At 42.3% G+C, this 19,598-nt stretch overlaps 1 protein-coding gene across 2 annotated transcripts in view; it reads right to left on the reverse strand.

Annotated features, from left to right (window-relative positions):
• Window positions 1–19,598, reverse strand: part of LYRM4 (LYR motif containing 4) — a 169,370-nt gene that overhangs the window by 123,049 nt on the left and 26,723 nt on the right. For both annotated transcript variants that reach the window (XM_056521093.1, XM_056521092.1), the window contains exon 3: window positions 2,983–3,103. In XM_056521093.1, coding sequence (XP_056377068.1) covers window positions 2,983–3,103 — 121 coding nt within the window. The remainder of the gene's footprint in view (window positions 1–2,982; window positions 3,104–19,598) is intronic.

The raw sequence follows: 19,598 nt of genomic DNA on the forward strand, positions 1-19,598 counted from the left end.
GGATTTGCTCCAACTCTGCACAGTTCTGACATGGAAAGAGGTGTCAGCAGAGAGCACTGTGGTCAGACTGGAAAGAACCACACAACTTCCTCTGAAGCATACATCGGCTGTTAAGTACTGGAAGAATTAAGATTTTTTTTAAATAAAAGTAATTTACAAATCTGTTTAACTTTCTGGCACCAGTTGATTTGAATTTTTTTTTTCCAGTGTTGGCCAGTAATGCTGAAGAGAGAAATCACAATAGAACTGATCACTACTCATGCAACAGCATGCACGGAAGATAAAACTTTACATTCTTTAGTTAAAATACAGGTACTCACTCCACACCTCCCAAATCATGCTGTAAAGCAGGCATAGGCAACCTTCAACACTGCAGATGTTTTGGACTACATCTCCCATGATCCTTTGGCAGCATTTTGGCTGAAAGAGCATCGTGGGAGATGCAGCCCAAAACTAAGGTTGCCTATGCCTGCTCTAAAGTATCCATAATCTGGCGTTTACTGCATTCAATATAGTGTATTTTGCTGATGGGTGAGGTCAGAAATTATTTTGCTTAACCCCTTAAGGACGCAGGACGTAAATGTACGTCCTGGTGCGGTGGTACTTAACGCACCAGGACGTACATTTAGGTCCTGTGCATAACCGATGCCCGGAGCGATGCCCGTGTCATGCGCGGCTGATCCCGGCTGCTGATCGCAGCCAGGGACCCACCGGCAATGGCCGACGCCCGCGATCTCGCGGGCGTCCGCCATTAACCCCTCAGGTGCCGGGATCAATACAGATTCCGGCATCTGTGGCAGTACGCGATTTCATTGAATGATCGGATCGCCCGCAGCGCTGCTGCGGGGATCCGATCATTCATAACGCCGCACGGAGATCCCCTCACCTTCCTCCTTCCGGCTCCCGGCGTCTCCTGCTCTGGTCTGAGATCGAGCAGACCAGAGCAGAAGATGACCGATAATACTGATCTGTTCTATGTCCTATACATAGAACAGATCAGTATTAGCAATCATGGTATTAATATGAATAGTCCCCTATGGGGACTATTCAAGTGTAAAAAAATATATAAAAAAACGTAAAATCCCCTCCCCCAATAAAAAAGTAAAACGTCCGTTTTTTCCTATTTTACCCCCAAAAAGCGTAAATGTCCAAACTATTAAAATAAAATGTTAATGATCCCGTACGGTGAACGGCGTGAACGAAAAGAAAAAAAAAAGTCCAAAATTGTTACTTTTTTAATACATTTTATTATAAAAAAAATTATAAAAAATTTATTAAGTGTTTTATATGCAAATGTAGTATCAAAAAAAGTACAGATCATGGCGCAAAAAATGAGCCCACATACCGCCACTTATACGGAAAAATAAAAAAGTTATAGGTCATCAAAATAAAGGGATTATAAACGTACTAATTTGGTTAAAAAGTTTGCGATTTTTTTTAAGCACAACAATAATATAAAAGTATGTAATAATGGGTATCATTTTAATTGTATTGACCCTCAGAATAAAGAACACATGTCATTTTTACCATAAATTGTACGGCGTGAAAACAAAACCTTCCAAAATTAGCAAAATTGCGTTTTTCTTTTAAATTTCCCCACAAAAATAGTGTTTTTTGGTTGCACCATACATTTTATGATATAATGAGTTATGTCATTACAAAGGACAACTGGTCGCGCAAAAAACAAGCCCTCATACTAGTCTGTGGATGAAAATATAAAAGAGTTATGATTTTTAGAAGGCGAGGAGGAAAAAATGTAAAAATTATCTGAAGTCCTTAGGGCCAAAATGGGCTGAGTCCTTAAGGAGTTAAAGAGTAGCTCCCACCATCCTTTTTTTTTTTTTCTGTCCCTGCCTATTGCCAATCTATCCCTAACCCCCTCCCTGCTTTTAATTTTTATTTTTACTATATTAAAAATGCCTTTTGTCTGCCTGGCAGTGTGCTCACTACCAGGCAGACTTCCCCAGCAGGCCCCACGTCACTGATGCCTGCTGGGGGGACTTTCGCCCTTAGTTCATCTACACAGGGTGCCTCCAGCTGTTTCACCACTACAACTCCCAGCTTGCCCTGACATCTATTGGCTGTCAGGGCATGCTAAACAGCTGGAGGCACCCTGTATAGATAAACTATCAGTTAGTTACATGCGGCACTAGCCTGTCCCCACCGTCTCCCTCCCCCTGCGTCATACCCCGTTCCCTCCATCACAACCCCCCCCCCCCCCGCATACCCCATTCCCTCCATCACAAACCCCCCTCCCGCATACCCCGTTCCCTCATTACACTTACTGCAGAGTCCGGCAGCGGGCGTGCAGGGACAGCGGCGGTGACGAGGCAGCGATGTGCGGGAGGAGTGGCCTCCCAGCCAGTGGCCGGGGAGCCAATGCGCTCGCTCCCTGCCTGTCTGATTGACAGGCAGGGAGCGAGCGCAGGCTGAATGAAAAAGGACCGATGCCCGGCCACATCAGTCCTTTTTCAGGTGTGACATCACGCCAGGCTGCAGCCGGCCACTAGGAGGGAGACCCCTAGTGGCCGGTTTTCAAATGTAAATTAAACCATTTTAATTTTTTTAAAAATTATAAAAGTATATTTGAGATATGTTATATTTCATAAGTACTACAACATATCAAAAAATAAAGTTGGTGACAGTGCCCATTTAAACTAACTGTATTCTATATTTTGGGCACAAAATAAGTAACATAATACATATGGTCACTCCTTGTGGAACATCTGTCTTTTTGATGTTCATGTCCAAAATTGTAAGTTAACTTACGGTAATAGAAATCATTGGCCTCTTTGGGCACATACCCAATACCTCACATCCAAAAATTACATTCAAGAATATGCGGGGAAAAAAAACACTAGAAATTTGATATAGAAATTAAACAAAGCAGAACAAGAAAACAAAAAGAAATCATGAATTCATGATTCATTTGGGCCAAAATGTCATTGTCAGGCCAAATGGCATTGGTTTATAAAGTCTTACCTGACGGCGAATCATCTCCAGGTTTTCTTTAGCCTTGTATATGAGCGATTGTATCTCATGGAAATCATCCACATTCCTTTTCTCTCTGAAGGCATCTCTTACTCTTCTGATAGCATATGTTCTAGAAATGACATAGTAGATACAAATATTCACCATGTAAAAAAGGAACACAAACACTACCATGCACAGAAAACATACAGCTAATCTCTGAATCCTAAGCACTTTTCTCCATGTGAACAGCACTGCCATTTTGCTTCGATTTATTTTACTTTATTTGGTGCACGTGATGGCAATGTGTGGTTATCACCTTTTTCGGGGAAGCTGTACAAAATGATCTAGTTTCAGACATGACACAGGGAGGAGTGATGTGTCACGCTGCAGCCTGTCATTCATTTACACAACAATAAGGAATGAAAGTATAGATTTCCTAACACAAGGGTCAGTAAATAAAAATGGTCGCTTAGTTGTATAAATATACGCTTAGTTCCCAACATTATTAGGTCATTTTTACCTAATGCTATTCCTGCCTCAAAGAACCTTAGTGTATGGGCAGGTAAAAAAAAATCTTACTTGGGTGAGATATATCTACTGCTCTGCAAATCTTCTTTATGCAAATTTGTTCCTGATTTTAAAAGTTTTGTTATTGTTGTTATAGTATATAGAGCGTCCCTCGAGAAAGTCCAGGCTGACGAAACGTAAGTTGGGGCGGTGGTGGCAGGACTCCATTATGGGTAATTGAGAGGCAGCTTTGTTAGTGCAATATACTTCCATGCACTTGTGGGGTCTATCCCAGCGATCCATGGTGGGCAGCTGGCTACAATAGTAGAGGTTACATACCCTTTTCTTTTCTGTCTTAGTGACACTATTGTTAGACATCCATTGTTGCTGCTGCAGCGCTCATTTGTTTACATATATGCATTAGCATTGTCATTTAAACTGCACCTGTCTCACCATCTTTTTTCGGATTTGTTCATCTGTTTATATTCATTGATTTTGGTTTTTATGCAAAATATATTCATTAGTCACATTTGTGATTTTAAAGTATATTAATAAAATGTACTCTTTTATCAGTAGTTATGGCTCAAGTGCTCTTCTTTAAGTATAAATTGTTGTTATAGTTGTTTCAAGACCCCTTGAACAGAACTATAGAAACACAAGGGTTCCTGAGGATTTCATACATTTTGGGGGCTTTCGTTTCTACTCAGTGCACTTTTACGTAAAAATAACACCTTATGTTTATTCTCTAGGTCCATATGGTTACATGGATACCCAATTTATATAGGTTTTATTTTACTTTACTACTTTATGTAATTATAAATACATGCACAAAAATTAGTTAGCTTAAAAACCCCTTAAAGACTCAACCCATTTTCACCTTAACCCCCTTAAGGATGCAGCTCATTTTCACCTTAAGGCTAAGTTTCTACTTGTTTTTTTGTCCTGCGTTTTTTGGTGTGGAAAAAACACCTGAAAAAACGCCAGTGCAATTTACTGCCTCTGGCGTTTTTCCTGGCGTTTTTTCATTTGTGTGGAAATTGCATTTTTGGCCCCTTTGGCGTTTTTTTTTTGGTACCTAAAATTTGTTGGGTACCAAAAAATAAAAAAAGGGATGCAGTAGTGATGGCAAAAAAATTTATTTAACGAAAAAATTTTATAACAAAATTTTAATACATTTTTATTTAAGTGTGTGTTTCACATTTTTGTCTCTATTTTTTGAATTTTTTTAGGTAGTACTACTACTCCCAGCATGGAACAGACTGTTCCATGATGGGAGTAGTAGTACCTGTACTAATAGACATATCGCCCCGGGTGTCAGTCCATAATATAGTAGAGATGCGGAGCGGCTCTATACAGCGCTCGCATCTCTGCTCTGTACTCCGGCCAGTGATGTGAATAGAACATCACTCATTCATATTTTCCGCTCAGAGCGGGGATTGGCCGGATGGTTGCAGCCAATCACAGCTCTCAGAGGGAAATATGAATAAGTGGCCGGCGTATAGTGCAGAGATGTGACAGATGTATAGAGCCGCTCCGCATCTCTGCTATAGATAGGACAATCGCATCGGGTGTCAGGAGTGATACCCACTGTGATCTGTTCTTACCTGCAGGTACTACTACTCCCAACGTGGAGCACACTCTGCTCCATGATGGGAACTGTAGTACCTGCATTAATAGACAGATCGCAGCGAGTGTAACTTCTGACACCTGTTGCGATCTGTCTATTAATGCCGGTACTACAGCTCCCAGCATGGAGCAGAGTGTGCCCCATGTTGGGAGTAGTAGTACCTGCAGTTAAGGAAAGATCACAGCGGATATCACTCCTGACACCCGCTGTGATCCTCCTGTATAATGTATAGATGCGGCTGACCTCTCTTCTATGGTCCTCTGCACTGACGTATATATACACATATTCCTATTTCCCACAGAGAGCTGTGATTGGCTGGAACCATCTGGCCAATCACAAGTCTCTGTGGGAAATATGAATAGTGTATATATACGGCAGCGCAAGCGACCATAGAAGAGCGGCCGGCCACATCTATACATTATACAGGAGTATCGCAACAAGCAATCTGTAAATTAATACAGGTACTATTACTCCCATCATGGAACAGTGTGTTCCATGCTGAGAGTAGTAGTACTCCCTAAATAAATGTAAAAAAAAAAGAAAAAAAAAGTGAAAAACACACACACTACATTTTTTATTATTGCCGGCTACATTTTTAGGTCCCCGTCTGCATACATAAATTGATCCCTGTTTAACTCCTTAACGACACAGGACGTATATTTATGTCCTGCGCCGGCTCCCGCGATATGAAGCGGGATCGCGCCGCGATCCCGCATCATATCGTGTCGGTCCCGGCGCTCATCAACGGCTGGGACCAGCGGCTAATACCACACATCGCCGATCGCGGCGATGTGCGGTATTAACCCTTTAGAAGCGGCGGTCAAAGCTGACCGCCGCTTCTAAAGTGAAAGTGAAAGTGACCCGGCTGCTCAGTCAGGCTGTTCGGGACCGCTGCGGTGAAATCACGGCGTCCCGAACAGCTTGCAGGACACCGGTCTCCGATCGACGAATGACTGCTCCGTGCCTGAGATCCAAGCAGGAGCAGTCAAGCGCCGATAACACTGATCACAGGCGTGTTAATACACGCCTGTGATCAGGATGAGAGATCAGTGTGTGCAGTGTTATAGGTCCCTATGGGACCCATAACACTGCAAAAAAAAAAAAGTTAAAAAAAGTGTTAATAAAGGTCATTTAATAAAAGTTTGAATCACCCCCCTTTTCCCATAAAAAAAATAAAACAGTGTAAAAAAAAATAAAAATAAACATATGTGGTATCGCCACGTGCGTAAATGTCCGAACTATAAAAATATATCATTAATTAAACCACACGGTCAATGGCGTACGTGCAAAAAAATTCCAAAGTCCAAAAAAACGCATTTTTGGTCACTTTTTATACCATTAAAAAATGAATAAAAAGTGATCAAAAAGTCCGATCAAAACAAAAATCATACCGATAAAAACTTCAGATCACGGCGCAAAAAATTAGCCCTCATACCGCTCTGTACATGGAAAAATAAAAAAGTTATAGGGGTCAGAAGATGACATTTGTAAAAGTATAAATTTTCCTGCATGTAGTTATGATTTTTTCCAGAAGTGCAGCAAAATCAAACCTATATAAGTAGGGTATCATTTTAACTGTATGGACCTACAGAATAATGATAAGGTGTCATTTTTACCGAAATATGCACTGCGTAGAAATGGAAGCCCCCAAAAGTTACAAAATGGCGTTTTTTCTTCGATTTTGTCGCACAATGATTTTTTTTCCCGTTTCACCGTGCATTTTTGGGTAAAATGACTAATGTCACTGCAAAGTAGAATTGGCGATGTAAAAAATAAGCCATAATATGGATTTTTAGGTGGAAAATTGAAAGGGTTATGATTTTTAAAATGTAAGGAGGATAAAACGAAAGTGCAAAAACTGAAAAATCCTGAGTCCTTAAGGGGTTAAAATTAAAATTTAATAAAAAACATTTGTAATAAAAAAAGACCAATTTCGGTAGATACAATTTTTTCCATCACTATGGTACCCTACGAAATTTTATTAAAAAAGGTATCGCCAATCACTTTCTTGATCGCTAAAGTCCAAAAGAGAATAAAAGCCGTTTGAAAAAACGCCAAAGTTAAAACCCACATGGCATTTTTCTTGGCATATTTTTACTCCCATAGACTTCTATGGGAGGAAAACACTACGATTTCAGGGGACAAAAACCCCAGTGGCTCAACATGCTGCAATTTTCAAAACCGCCAAAGAGCTGAAAAACGCCCCAAAAAAAAAAGAGTGAAAAAACGCCAAAAGGAGAAAAAAACAAACAAACTGAAAAACACCAAGTGGAAAAAGAATTTTGCGATTTCTCATTGATTTACAGCTAACATCTGGCCGCAGCGTTTTCGGACGAATAAACGCCATGCGGCAGAATTGGCGTTCCCCAAACCCCCCCCCCCAAAAAAAAAAAACAAGTAGAAACTTAGCATAAGGAAGCAGCCATTTTTTGCACATCTGACCTCTGTCACTTTAAGCATTAATAACTCTGGGATGCTTTTACTTTTCATTCCGATTCCGAAAATGTTTTTTCATGACATATTCTGCTTTATGTTAGTAGTAAAATTTTGTCGATACATGCATAATTTCTTGGTGAAAAATTTGAAAATTTGATGAAAAATTACAAAATGTTGAATTTTTTTAACTTTGAAACTCTCTGCTTATAAGGAAAATGGACATCCCAAATAAATGATATATTGATTCACATATACAATGGGGGAGATTTATCAAAACCTGTGCAGAGGCAAACTTGCCCTGCTGCCCTGTTGCCCATCAGCTTGCTTCTTTCATTTTTAGGAAGGCCTGCGAAAATGAAACAAGCAATCTGATTGGTTGCTCTGGGCAACTGGACAACTTTTCCTCTGCACAGGTTTTAATAAATCTCCCCCAATATGTCTACTTTATGTTTGCATCATAAAGTTGATATGTTTTTACTTTTGGAAGACATCAGAGGGCTTCAAAGTTCAGCAGCAATCTTCATTTTTTACACTGGCATGTTCTTGTAGACCCAGTTTTTTTAAATTTTTACAAGGGGTAAAAGGAGAAAAATCTTCCTAAAATCTGTAACCCAATTTCTCCCAAGTAAGGAAATTCCTCATATGTGTATGTAAAGTGCTCTGTGGGTGCACTATAGGGCTCAGAAGAGAAGGTGTAACAATGGGATTTGGAGAGTGAGTTTTTCTGAAATGGTTTTTGGGGGGCATGTCACATTTAGGAAACCCCTATGGTGCCAGAACAGCAAAAAAAAAAAAAAAAAAATAACACATGGCATACTATTTTGGAAACTACACCCCCAAAGGAATGTAACAAGGGGTACAGTGAGCCTTAACACCCCACAAGTGTTTGATGACTTTTCATTAAAGGGGTATACCAGGAAAAAAAAACACACATATATATATATATATATCAACAGACACAAGAAAGTTAAACAGATTTGTAAATTACTTCTATTAAAATGTTTTAATCCTTTAAGTACTTATGAGCTTCTGAAGTTAAGGTTGTTCTTTTCTGTCTAAATCCTCTCTGATGACACCTGTCTTGGGAAACGCCCAGTTTAGAAGAGGTTTGCTATGAGGATTTGCTTCTAAACTGGGCGTTTCCCGAGACAGGTGTCATCAGAGAGGATTTAGACAGAAAAGAACAACCTTAACTTCAGAAGCTCATAAGTACTGAAAGGATTAAGATTTTTTAAGAGAAGTAATTTACAAATCTGTTTAATTTTCTGGAGCCAGTTGATATACAAAAAAAAGTTTTTTCCTGGAATACCCCTTTAAAGTCGGATGTGTAAATGAAAAAAATAAATAAAGATTTTTCACTAAAATGCTGTTTTCCCCCAAATTTTACATTTTTACAAAGGGTAATAGGAAAAAATGCCCCCCAAAATTTGTAACCCCATTTCTTCTGAGTATGGAAATACTCCATGTGTGGACGTCCTTCTCTTCTTAGCATTGTAGTTTGCTCGCAGAGCACTTTACATCCACATATGGGGTCTGTTCTTACTCAGAAGAAATGGGGTTATAAATTTTGGGGGGCTTTTTTCCTTTTTTCCCTTGTGAAAATGAAAAATTTTGGGTAACACCAGCATTTTAGTAAAGAAAAAAAAATGTTTTCTCATTTTTCCATCCAACTTTGAAGAATTTTCATTAAACACCTGTGGGGTGTTAAGGCTCACTATACTCCTTGTTACGTTCCGTGAGGGGTGTAGTTTCCAAAATGGGGTCACATGTGGGTATTTTTTTTGCATGTCAGAACCGTTGTAAAATCAGCCACTCTGTGCTAATCACCAATTTAGGCCAATGTACATAGTGCACTCTCACTCCTGAGCCTTGTTGTGCGTCTGCAGAGCATTTTACACCCACATATGGGTATTTTCGGACTCACTAGAAATTGCGTTACAAATTTTCGGGGTCTTTTTTTCCTTTTGCCTCTTGTGAAAATAAAAAGTATGGGGCAACGCCAGCATGTTAGTGTAAAAAAATATAACATTTTTCACTAACAGGCTGGTGTAGACCCCAACTTTTCCTTTTCATAAGAAATTCAAATGTGTAGACCCCAACTTTTCCTTTTCATAAGAAATATAAATGTGTCCCTAAACTGTTTCCTTGAAATACGACAGGGCTCCGAAGTGAGAGAGCACCATGCGCATTTGAGGACTAAATTAGGGCTTTATAGGGGTGGACATATTCTACGCCAGTGATTCCCAAACAGGGTGCCTCAAGCTGTTGCTAAACTCCCAACATACCTGGACTGTCAGTGGCTGTCCAGTAATGCTGGGAGTTGTTGTTTTCAAACAGCTGAAGGCTCAGTTTTGGAAACACTATGTTTTTCATTTTTATTTGGGGGGACAGTGTAAGGGGTGTATATGTAGTGTTTTACCCTTTATTATGTGTTAGTGTAATGTAGTGTAGTACGGTTGCACGGGCAGGGGTTTACGGTGAGTTTCCCGTTAGGCGTTTGCGCTGCAGCAGAAAATTTGCCGCAGTTGAAACTTGAGGCAGTAAACTCACTGTACACCCGCCCGTATGAATGTGCCCTGTACATTCACATGGTGGGGGCAAACCTCCAGCTGTTGCAAAACTACAACTCCCAGTATGCACTGACAGACTGTGCATACTGGGAGTTGTCCTTTTGCAACAGCTAGAGGCACACTGGTTGGAAACCTTCAGTTAGATTCTGTTACCTGACTCATTATGTTCCAACCAGTGTGCCTCCAGCTGTTGCAAAACTACAAATCCCAGCATGTACTGATCGCCAAAGGGCACGCTGGGAGATGTAGTTGTACAACAGCTGAAGGTACGCAACTACAACTCCCAACATGGTGAGAAAGCCTTTTGTTGTTCGTGCATGCTGGGAGTTGTAGTTTTGCAAGATTTAGAGGGCCATAGTTTACAAACCACCCCACAGTGATGTCCAAACTGTGGCCCTCCAGCTGTTGCAAAACTACGAATCCCAGCATGCCCAAACGGCTGTCTGGGCATGCTGGGAGTTGTAGTTTTGCAACATTTGGAGGGCTACAGTGGTGCTAGGCAATTACTCATCGGCTTCTGTAGTCTGTTTCAGGGAGCCACACGTCATCACCGGTAAGGGACCTCCACCGCCGCCGCCAGTCACGCTGCAGTTCCCCCATTCTGTCCGGATTACCGTGGGTCTGCAGAACAGGGGAACCAAACTTTAACCCCTCTGCCCCCGATCTGCTATTGGTCGGTCACTTCTGACCGGCGATTTCCGGCCATCTTCGACATGGGGGGGGGGGTTTCTCAGCAGGCATCCCGGTCTGGTTCCCGACCGGCTAGCGGAGGGGACCGGAATTCCCACGGGCATACCCATACCCATACGTACCCGTACGCCCTGCGTCCTGAAGAGGTTAATGGTCTATTCACATGTACAGTATTCTGCGCAGATTTGATGCACAGGATTTTTTGCTGCAGATTTCAATGTAAACTGAATGACTGAACACAGCTTTAAAACCTGCGCATAAAATTTGCACAGAATACTGTACGTGTGAATAGAACCTAAGGACTCAGCAAATTTTAGTTTTTGCATTTTCATTTTTCCTCCTTCCCTTCTAAAAAATAATAAAGTTTTCAATATTGCACCTACAGACTTACATAAGATCTTGTTTTTTGCATCACAAATTGTACTTTGTAATGACATCACTTATTTTATAATATAATCTGCGAGGAAACAAAAATTTTTTTCCCATGTACGGGGCCCGACAGCCCAGGGGAAGGGGGTGTGTTGACCACCGCAAGAAGAGAGAGCTGATGCCCCCTCAATACAACTCTATGGCAGAGCTGGCAATCTCTGGCTCTGCCATAAAGTTGTATTAAGGGGGCGTGTCGGCCGCCGCTTGGTGTGGTGGCCAGCAAGCCGGGGCCCTGTACTTGAGATCGCGGGGGGCCCCAGCAATCGGACCCCCCACGATCTGAAACTTCTCCCCTATCCTTAGGATAGGGGATACGTTTTTCACCACTGGACTACCCCTTTTAATATTTTTATGGTATATGAAGTGACCTAAAATGCACAATTTTGGACTTTGGTATTACGCTATTTGGTGTACGCCATTAATCCTGCAGTTTAGCTAACCTTATATTTTTATAGTTAGGACATTTACGCACGCGGCGATACCACATATGATTATTGTTAATCTTTATCATATTATTTGAGTTAAAAAATGGGAAAAGGTTTAAACTTTTAATAGGAAAGGGAACAATGAACTTTTATTAACTTTTTTCTTTTTACCCCTTTTTTTTTTTTTGCTAGCTCCAACGTGCAATCTTCTGATTGCATACACTGATCAGTGTTCTTGGTGCTCTGCTGCTCCTGGATGGCATGGAGCAGTAGATCGCTGCTTGGACGACAGAGAGGCAGGTGAGCACCCTCCCACCGTCCTCTCAGCTGAATGGGACATCGCGATTTTGTCGCAATAGTCCCGACCAGCTCCGCTGGGCTGCCAGGATTCTTTCTCTTTAGCTTTAGACGCCGCAATCAACTTTGACTGCAACATCTAAAGGGTTAATGCCAGGTATCGGTCTAATCGGCAGAGCCCGGCATTAGCGGTGGGTCCTGGCTGCCCATAGCAACCAGGACCCACAGGGTTTAACCTGTTCTCTGCTGGCGAGAACGGATTGAACCCGGTAAACGGGACCAGGGCTTATAGGTACGCCCTGCGTCCTTAAGTACCAGGATGTCAGGGTGTACCTGTACGCCGTGCGTCCTTAACCCCTTAAGGACTGAGCCCTTTTTCACCTTAAGGCCATTTTTTGCAAATCTGACCACTGTCACTTTAAACATTAATAACTCTGGAATGCTTTTAGTTATCATTCTGATTTCGAGAATGTTATTTCGTGACATATTCTACTTTAACTTAGTGGTAACATTTTTTGGTAATTTGCATCCTTTCTTGGTGAAAAATCCCAAAATTTGATGAAAAATTAGAAAATTTTGCATTTTTCTAACTTTGAAGCTCTCTGCTTGTAAGGAAAATGGATATTCCAAATAATTTTTTTTTTATTCACATATACAATATGTCTACTTTATGTTTGCATCATAAAATTGATGAGTTTTTACTTTTGGAAGACACCAGAGGGCTTCAAAGTTCCGCAGCAATTTTCCAATTTTTCACAAAATTTTGAAACTCGCTTTTTTTCAGGGACCAGTTCAGGTTTGAAGTGGATTTGATGGGTCTTCATATTAGAAATACCCTATAAATGACCCCATTATAAAAACTGCACCCCCCCAAAGTATTCAAAATTACATTCAGTAAGCGTTTTAACCCTTTAGGGGTTTCACAGGAATAGCAGCAAAGTGAAGGAGAAAATTCACAATCTTCATTTTTTACACTCGCATGTTCTTGTAGACCCAATTTTTGAATTTTTGCAAGGGGTAAAAAGGAGAAAATTTTTACTTGTATTTGAAACCCAATTTCTCTTAAGTAAGCACATACCTCATATGTCTATGTTAATTGTTCGGCGGGCGCAGTAGAGGGCTCAGAAGGGAAGGAGCGTCAAATGGTTTTTGGGGGGCATGTCACCTTTAGGAAACCCCTATGGTGCCAGAACAGCAAAAAAAAACACATGGCATACCATTTTGGAAACTAGACCCCTCGGGGAACGTAACAAGGAGTAATGTGAACCTTAATACCCCACAGGTGATTCACGACTTTTGCATATGTAAAAAAAATAAAAAAAATTTTTACCTAAAATGCTTGGTTTCCCAAAAGTTTTACATTTTTAAAAAGGGTAATAGCAGAAAATACCCCCCAAAATTTGAAGCCCAATTTCTCCCGATTCAGAAAACACCCCATATGGGGGTGAAAAGTGCTCTGCTGGCGCACTACAGGTCTCATAAGAGAAGGAGTCACATTTGGCTTTTTTGAAGGAAATTTTGCTCTGGGGGCATGCCGCATTTAGGGAGCCCCTATGGTGCCAGGACAGCAAAAAAAAAAACACATGGCATACCATTTTGGAAACTAGACCCCTCGGGGAACGTAACAAGGGGTAAAGTGAACCTTAATACCCCACAGGTGATTCACGACTTTTGCATATGTAAAAAAAAAAAAAATTTACCTAAAATGCTTGGTTTCCCCAAAAATGTACATTTATACAAAGGGTTAAAGCAGAAAATACCCCCCAAAATTTGAAGCCCAATTTCTCCCGATTCAGAAAACACCCCATATGGGGGTGAAAAGTGCTCTGCTGGCGCACTACAGGTCTCAGAAGAGAAGGAGTCACATTTGGCTTTTTGAAAGCAAATTTCTGGGGGCATGCCGCATTTAGGAAGCCCCTATGGTGCCAGGACAGCAAAAAAAACAACATGGCATACTATTTTGGAAACTAGAGCCCTTGGGGAATGTAACAAGGGGTTAAGTGAACCTTAATACCCCACAGGCGTTTCACGACTATTGCATATGTAAAAAAAAAAATTTGTAACACAATTTCTCCCGAGTACGGCGATACCCCATATGTGACCCTAAACTGTTGCCTTGAAATACGACAGGGCTCCAAAGTGAGAGCGCCATGCGCATTTGAGGCCTAAATTAGGGATTGCATAGGGGTGGACATAGGGGAATTCTACGCCAGTGATTCCCAAACAGGGTGCCTCCAGCTGTTGTAAAACTCCCAGCATGCCTGGACAGTCAGTGGCTGTCTGGCAATACTGGGAGTAGTTGTTTTGCAACAGCTGGAGGCTCCGTTTTGGAAACCGTGGCGTACCAGACGTTTTTCATTTTTATTGGGGAGGGGAGGGGAGCTGTGTAGGGGTATGTGTATATGTAGTGTTTTTTACTTTTTATTTTATTTTTTGCTAGTGTAGTGTTGTGTTTTAAGGGTACAGTCGCACGGGCGGGGGGTTCACAGTAGTTTCTCGCTGGAAGTTTGAGCTGTTACAGAAAATTTGCCACAGCTCAAACTTGCAGCCCGATACTTACTGTAAGCCTCCGCCCATGTGAGTGTACCCTGTACATTCACATGGGGGGGGGGAACATCCAGCTGTTGCAAAACTACAACTCCCAGCATGCACTGACAGACTGTACAAGCTGAGAGTTTTAGTTTTGCAACAGCTGTAGGCACACTGGTTATGTATCACTGAGTTTGTGACCTTACTCAGTGTTTCAAAACCAGTGTGCCTCCAGCTGTTGCAAAACTACAACTTTCAGCATGTACGGTGCATGGTGTAAGGTGACTGCTGGGAGTTGTAGTTTGCAACAGCTGGAGGCACACCGGTCGTGAAACACTGAGTTAGGTAAAAAAAAAACTGAGTTTCACAACCAGTGTTGCAAAACTTCAACTCTCAGCAGTCACCGACAGCCAATGGGCATGCTGGGAGTTGTAGTTATGCAACCAGCAGATGCACCACTACAACTCCCATCATGCACTTTAGCTGTTTGTGCAAGCTGGGAGTTGTAGTTATACAACAGCTGAAGGTACACTTTTCCATAGAAAAAATGTGCCTCCAGCTGTTGCAAAACCATAAGTCCCAGCATGCCCATAAGGGAATGCTGGGAGTTGTGGTGGTCTGCCTCCTGCTGTTGCATAACTACAGCAAAAAGGGCATGCTGGGAGCTGTTGCTAAGCAACAGCAGGAGGCTGTAACTCACCTCCTGCTGCTGCTCCGTCGCAGGACTGTCCCTCGATGTCACCGCCGCCGCTCCTGGGCCCCCGATCCCAACATTGACGCCGGGGATCGGGGTCCCCAGCACCCGGGGTCGTCTTCCCGCACCCGCTCACGTCCTCCGGAAGAGGGGCGGAGCGTGTGCGGGAGTGGCACCCGCAGCAGGTGCCCTGATTGGTCGGCCGGTAATCCGGCCGACGAATCAGGGCGATCGTGAGGTGGCACCAGTGCCACCTCACCCCTGCAGGCTCTGGCTGTTCGGGGCCGTCAGAGACGGCCCCGAACAGCCAGTAATTCCGGGTCACTGGAGACCCGATTGACCCGGAATCGCCGCAGATCGCTGGACTGAATTGTCCAGCGATCTGCGGCGATCACCAACATGGGGGGGGGGGGCATAATGACCCCCCTGGGCGATATGCCGGGATACCTGCTGAACAATTTCAGCATGCATCCGGCTCCGGTCCCCAACCGGCTAGTGGTGGGGACCGGAATTCCCACGGGCGTATGGATAGTCCCTGCGTCCTTAAGGACTCGGAATGCAGGGCGTATCCATACGCCCTGCGTCCTTAAGAGGTTAAAGGGGTACTCCCGTGGAAAACTTTTTTTTTTTTTTTTAAATCAACTGGTGTCAGAAAGTTAAACAGATTTGTAAATTACTTTTATTAAAAAAAATCTTACTCCTTCCAGTACTTTTTAGGGGCTGTGAGGAAATGCCTTTCGTTTTGGATTTTTCTTCTGTCACGACCACAGTGCTCTCTGCTGACCTCTGCTGTCCATTTTAGTAACTGTCCAGAGCAGCATATGTTTGCTATGGGGATTTTCTCCTGCTCTGGACAGTTCCTAAAATGGACAGCAGAGGTCTGCAGAGAGCACTGTGGTCATGACAGAAGAGAAATCCAAAAAGAAAAGCATTTCCTCTGTAGTATACAGCCCCTAAAAAGTACTGGAAGGATTAAGATTTTTTAATTGAAGTAATTTACAAATCTGTTTAACTTTCTGGCACCAGTTGATTTAAAAAAAAAAAAAAAAAAAAAACGTTTTCCACGGGTGTACCCCTTTAACCTCTTAAGTACCCAGGGCGTACCTGTACACCCTGAGCCCGGTCCCGGTGTTTAAAAAGGGGTCACGCCGTGACCCCGCATCACACCGGGTCGTCTCGGCTGCTAGTCATAGCCGGGACCCTGGGCTAATAGCGCGCGGCACCGATCGTTGTGCCACACGCTATTAATCCTTCAGATGCGGCGATCAAAGTTGACCGCCGCGTCTGAAAGTGAAAGTAAACGCTTCCCGGCAACTCAGTCAGGCTGATCGGGACATCATGATAAAATCGTGACGTCCCGATCAGCTAGGACGCGAGCGGAGACCCCCCTTACCTTGCTCTGTCGCGTCGGATCAGCATTTGATTGCTCCAACCCGGAGCTACAGGCTTGAGCAATCGAGCCCCTATCTCGCTGATCCATGCAAAGCTATGGCTTTGCAGGGATCAGGGTAAAAGATCAGTGTGTGCAGCGTTATAGGTCCCTATTGGAGCTATAGCACTGCAAAAAAAACAGTGAAAAAAAAAATAAAAGTTAACAAAAGGTCATTTAACCCCTTCCCTAATAAAAGTTTGAATCACTGTGTAAATAAAAATAAACATATGTGGTATCGCCGCATGCGTAAATGTCTGAACTATAAAAATATATCATTAATTAAACCGCACGGTCAATGGCGTACACGCAAAAAAGTTCCAAAGTCCAACATAGCGTATTTTTGGTCACTTTTTATATCATAAAAAAATTAATAAAAAGCGATCAAAAAGTCTGATCAATGCAAAAATGGCACCAATAAAAACTTCAGAACATGGCACAAAAAATGAGCCTTCATACCGGCCCGTATGCGGAAAAATAAAAAAGTTATAGGGGTCAGAAGATGACAATTTTAAACGTATAAATTTTCCTGCATGTAGTTATGATTTTTTTCCCGAAGTACGACAATATCCAACCTATATAAGTAGGGTACCATTTTAACTGTATGGACCTACAGAATAAAGATAAGGTGTCATTTTTACAAAAAAATGCACTGCGTAGAAACGGAAGCCCCCAAAATTTACAAAATGACATTTTTTCTTCAACTCTGTCGCACATTTAATTTTTTTTCCGTTTTGCTGTAGATTTTTGGGTAAAATTACTACTGTCACTGCAAAGTAGATTTGGTGGCGCAAAAAATAAGCCATCATATGGATTTTTATGTGCAAAATTGAAAGCGTTATGAGGAAAAAATTAAAATGGAAAAACCCTGCGTTCTTAAGGGGTTAAGGGTTTAAAATTGTCCTTCTGACCACTATAACCTTTAAATTTTTTCACATACGGGATGTATGAGGGATAATTTTTGTGACGTGATCTGTAGTTTTTATCGGTACCATTTGGTTTTGATTGGACTTTTTGATCGCTTTTTATTAATTTGTTTATGGTATATGAAATGACCAAAAATGCACAGTTTTGGACTTTCGCTCCGCTCTGTCTGATTGACTGGCAGGGAGCGAGCACTGGCTGACAGAATTCTGACTGATGCCCAGCCGGGATCAGTCCGAATTCAGAGGTGACGTCAGCCGCTCTGCTGCTGGCCACTAGGAGGGAAACCCCTAGTGGCCGGCTTTTCAAGGGTAAATATAAGCTATTTAGACACACACAAAAAAATAATAATTTAAGTATATTAGAAATATAAATTCAGGTAGAAGACAGACATGGTCGCACATCTACAATCTTGTATAATGATCTAATTGCTTCTCAGCATAATTTCAAAAACTAACAGGTTGTTAGTAAATACGTTTTGATCAAAAAGTACAAAGACCACTCAATGCTGAGAAGCAATTAGATCATTGTGCAAGATTGTAGATGTGCGACCATGTCTGTCTTCTACCTGAATTCACATTGTGTTTTCTATCCCCCTTTCTTTTTTTTTTTTTTAACTTGTGTCTGCACTCTTCCCCACCCCCTCAGCCCAACCCTATATAAGTAGTATTTAGCTACACATGGGCCATTTCTTTCCTAGCAGCCTCCCAGTCTGACTGGGAGAGCATGGTAAGTGTGTGTTCACACTGGTGTGGTGCTGTGCGGCGTCTGTCGCTGCCGTGGCGCCGTGTCTGCGGGGAGGTGCAACCCATGGACTGGTTTGAGTGGCATTGGGGCCGCTCTGCCAGTGGGTCGTTCCCCCTGTGGGCACTGGTGTCGCGGCGGTGGTGGTCGCCGCTCAGTGCTACGCCATTTTATGCTAGGGACGTTAGGGACCCACTCTAAATAGGTGGCCTTGACGTGGCGAGTGGGCTTTGTACTTTTTGATCAAAACGTATATACTAACAACCTGTTAGTTTTTGAAATTATGCTGAGAAGCAATTAGATCATTGTGCAAGATTGTAGATGTGCGACCATGTCTGTCTTCTACCTGAATTCATATTAGAAATATGTTGTACTATATTAGTAGTACAACATATAAAAAAATAATGATGACAGCGCCCATTTAACCATGGGTCCTGGTTGCCGATAGCAACCAGGACCCACCGGGTATGAAGCGTGCTCAGGTCGTGGGCACGCTTCAAACCCCGGTAACAGAACCAGGGCCTACAGGTACACCCTTGGTCCTTAAGTACCAAAGGATAGGGTATAAGATGTCTGACCACGGGGGTCCTTCTGCTGGGGACCCCCGCAATCTTGCATTCAGCACCCACCTTGGGGAGCTGCACGCTGCGCTGCCAGCTCAGAATCTGCTGTGTGTCACAACTTCGCCCCCGTGTAACATCATGCCCAGCACCCACTACGCAAGTCTACGGGAGTGGGCGTGACGCCCATTTAATTATTTTCTTGCGGCATACAAAACTGCAGCGTAACAAGTTATATGGATTCAATATCAGAGAGTAGCGACTCGTGAATTTATTTTCTTTGATATATGTTTGATACCGCATAAATATAAAATTAAATATGAAAATATTATCCACACACAGCCAACATGAGACTCCCCCACACAGAAAAATAAATAAATACATTTCAGACTAGTTTACTTTGTCTAATGATCTTTAATCCCGTGTGTTGATATTGCATAAAAGAAAATCATTTTTCCATTTATTTTCAAAAAGGGGATTAATGGCAGATGTGCCCATTAGATGGAGCTAAGCAGCTTCCAGGATGTCTTCTATGGGATCACTGACATTTTCCAGACACAGCTCATACATAATACATATTCGGTCCCAGGGAGTATGCTGGCTGTGGTGTGCCACCCTGCTGCCATGCACTAACAGATGGTGTGTGCTTTTAATTAGGGTCCGTTCACCTAGAATGTGACATGGGTGTGTATTGTTAATAGAATTTATTAAATATAGAAGTACACTCATTAAACAGCTGGTACCTTAGGATGAGGTTTATTGTT

The sequence above is a fragment of the Hyla sarda genome, chromosome 5 (genome assembly GCF_029499605.1).
Source record: "Hyla sarda isolate aHylSar1 chromosome 5, aHylSar1.hap1, whole genome shotgun sequence".
Taxonomy (NCBI): Eukaryota; Metazoa; Chordata; class Amphibia; order Anura; family Hylidae; genus Hyla; species Hyla sarda.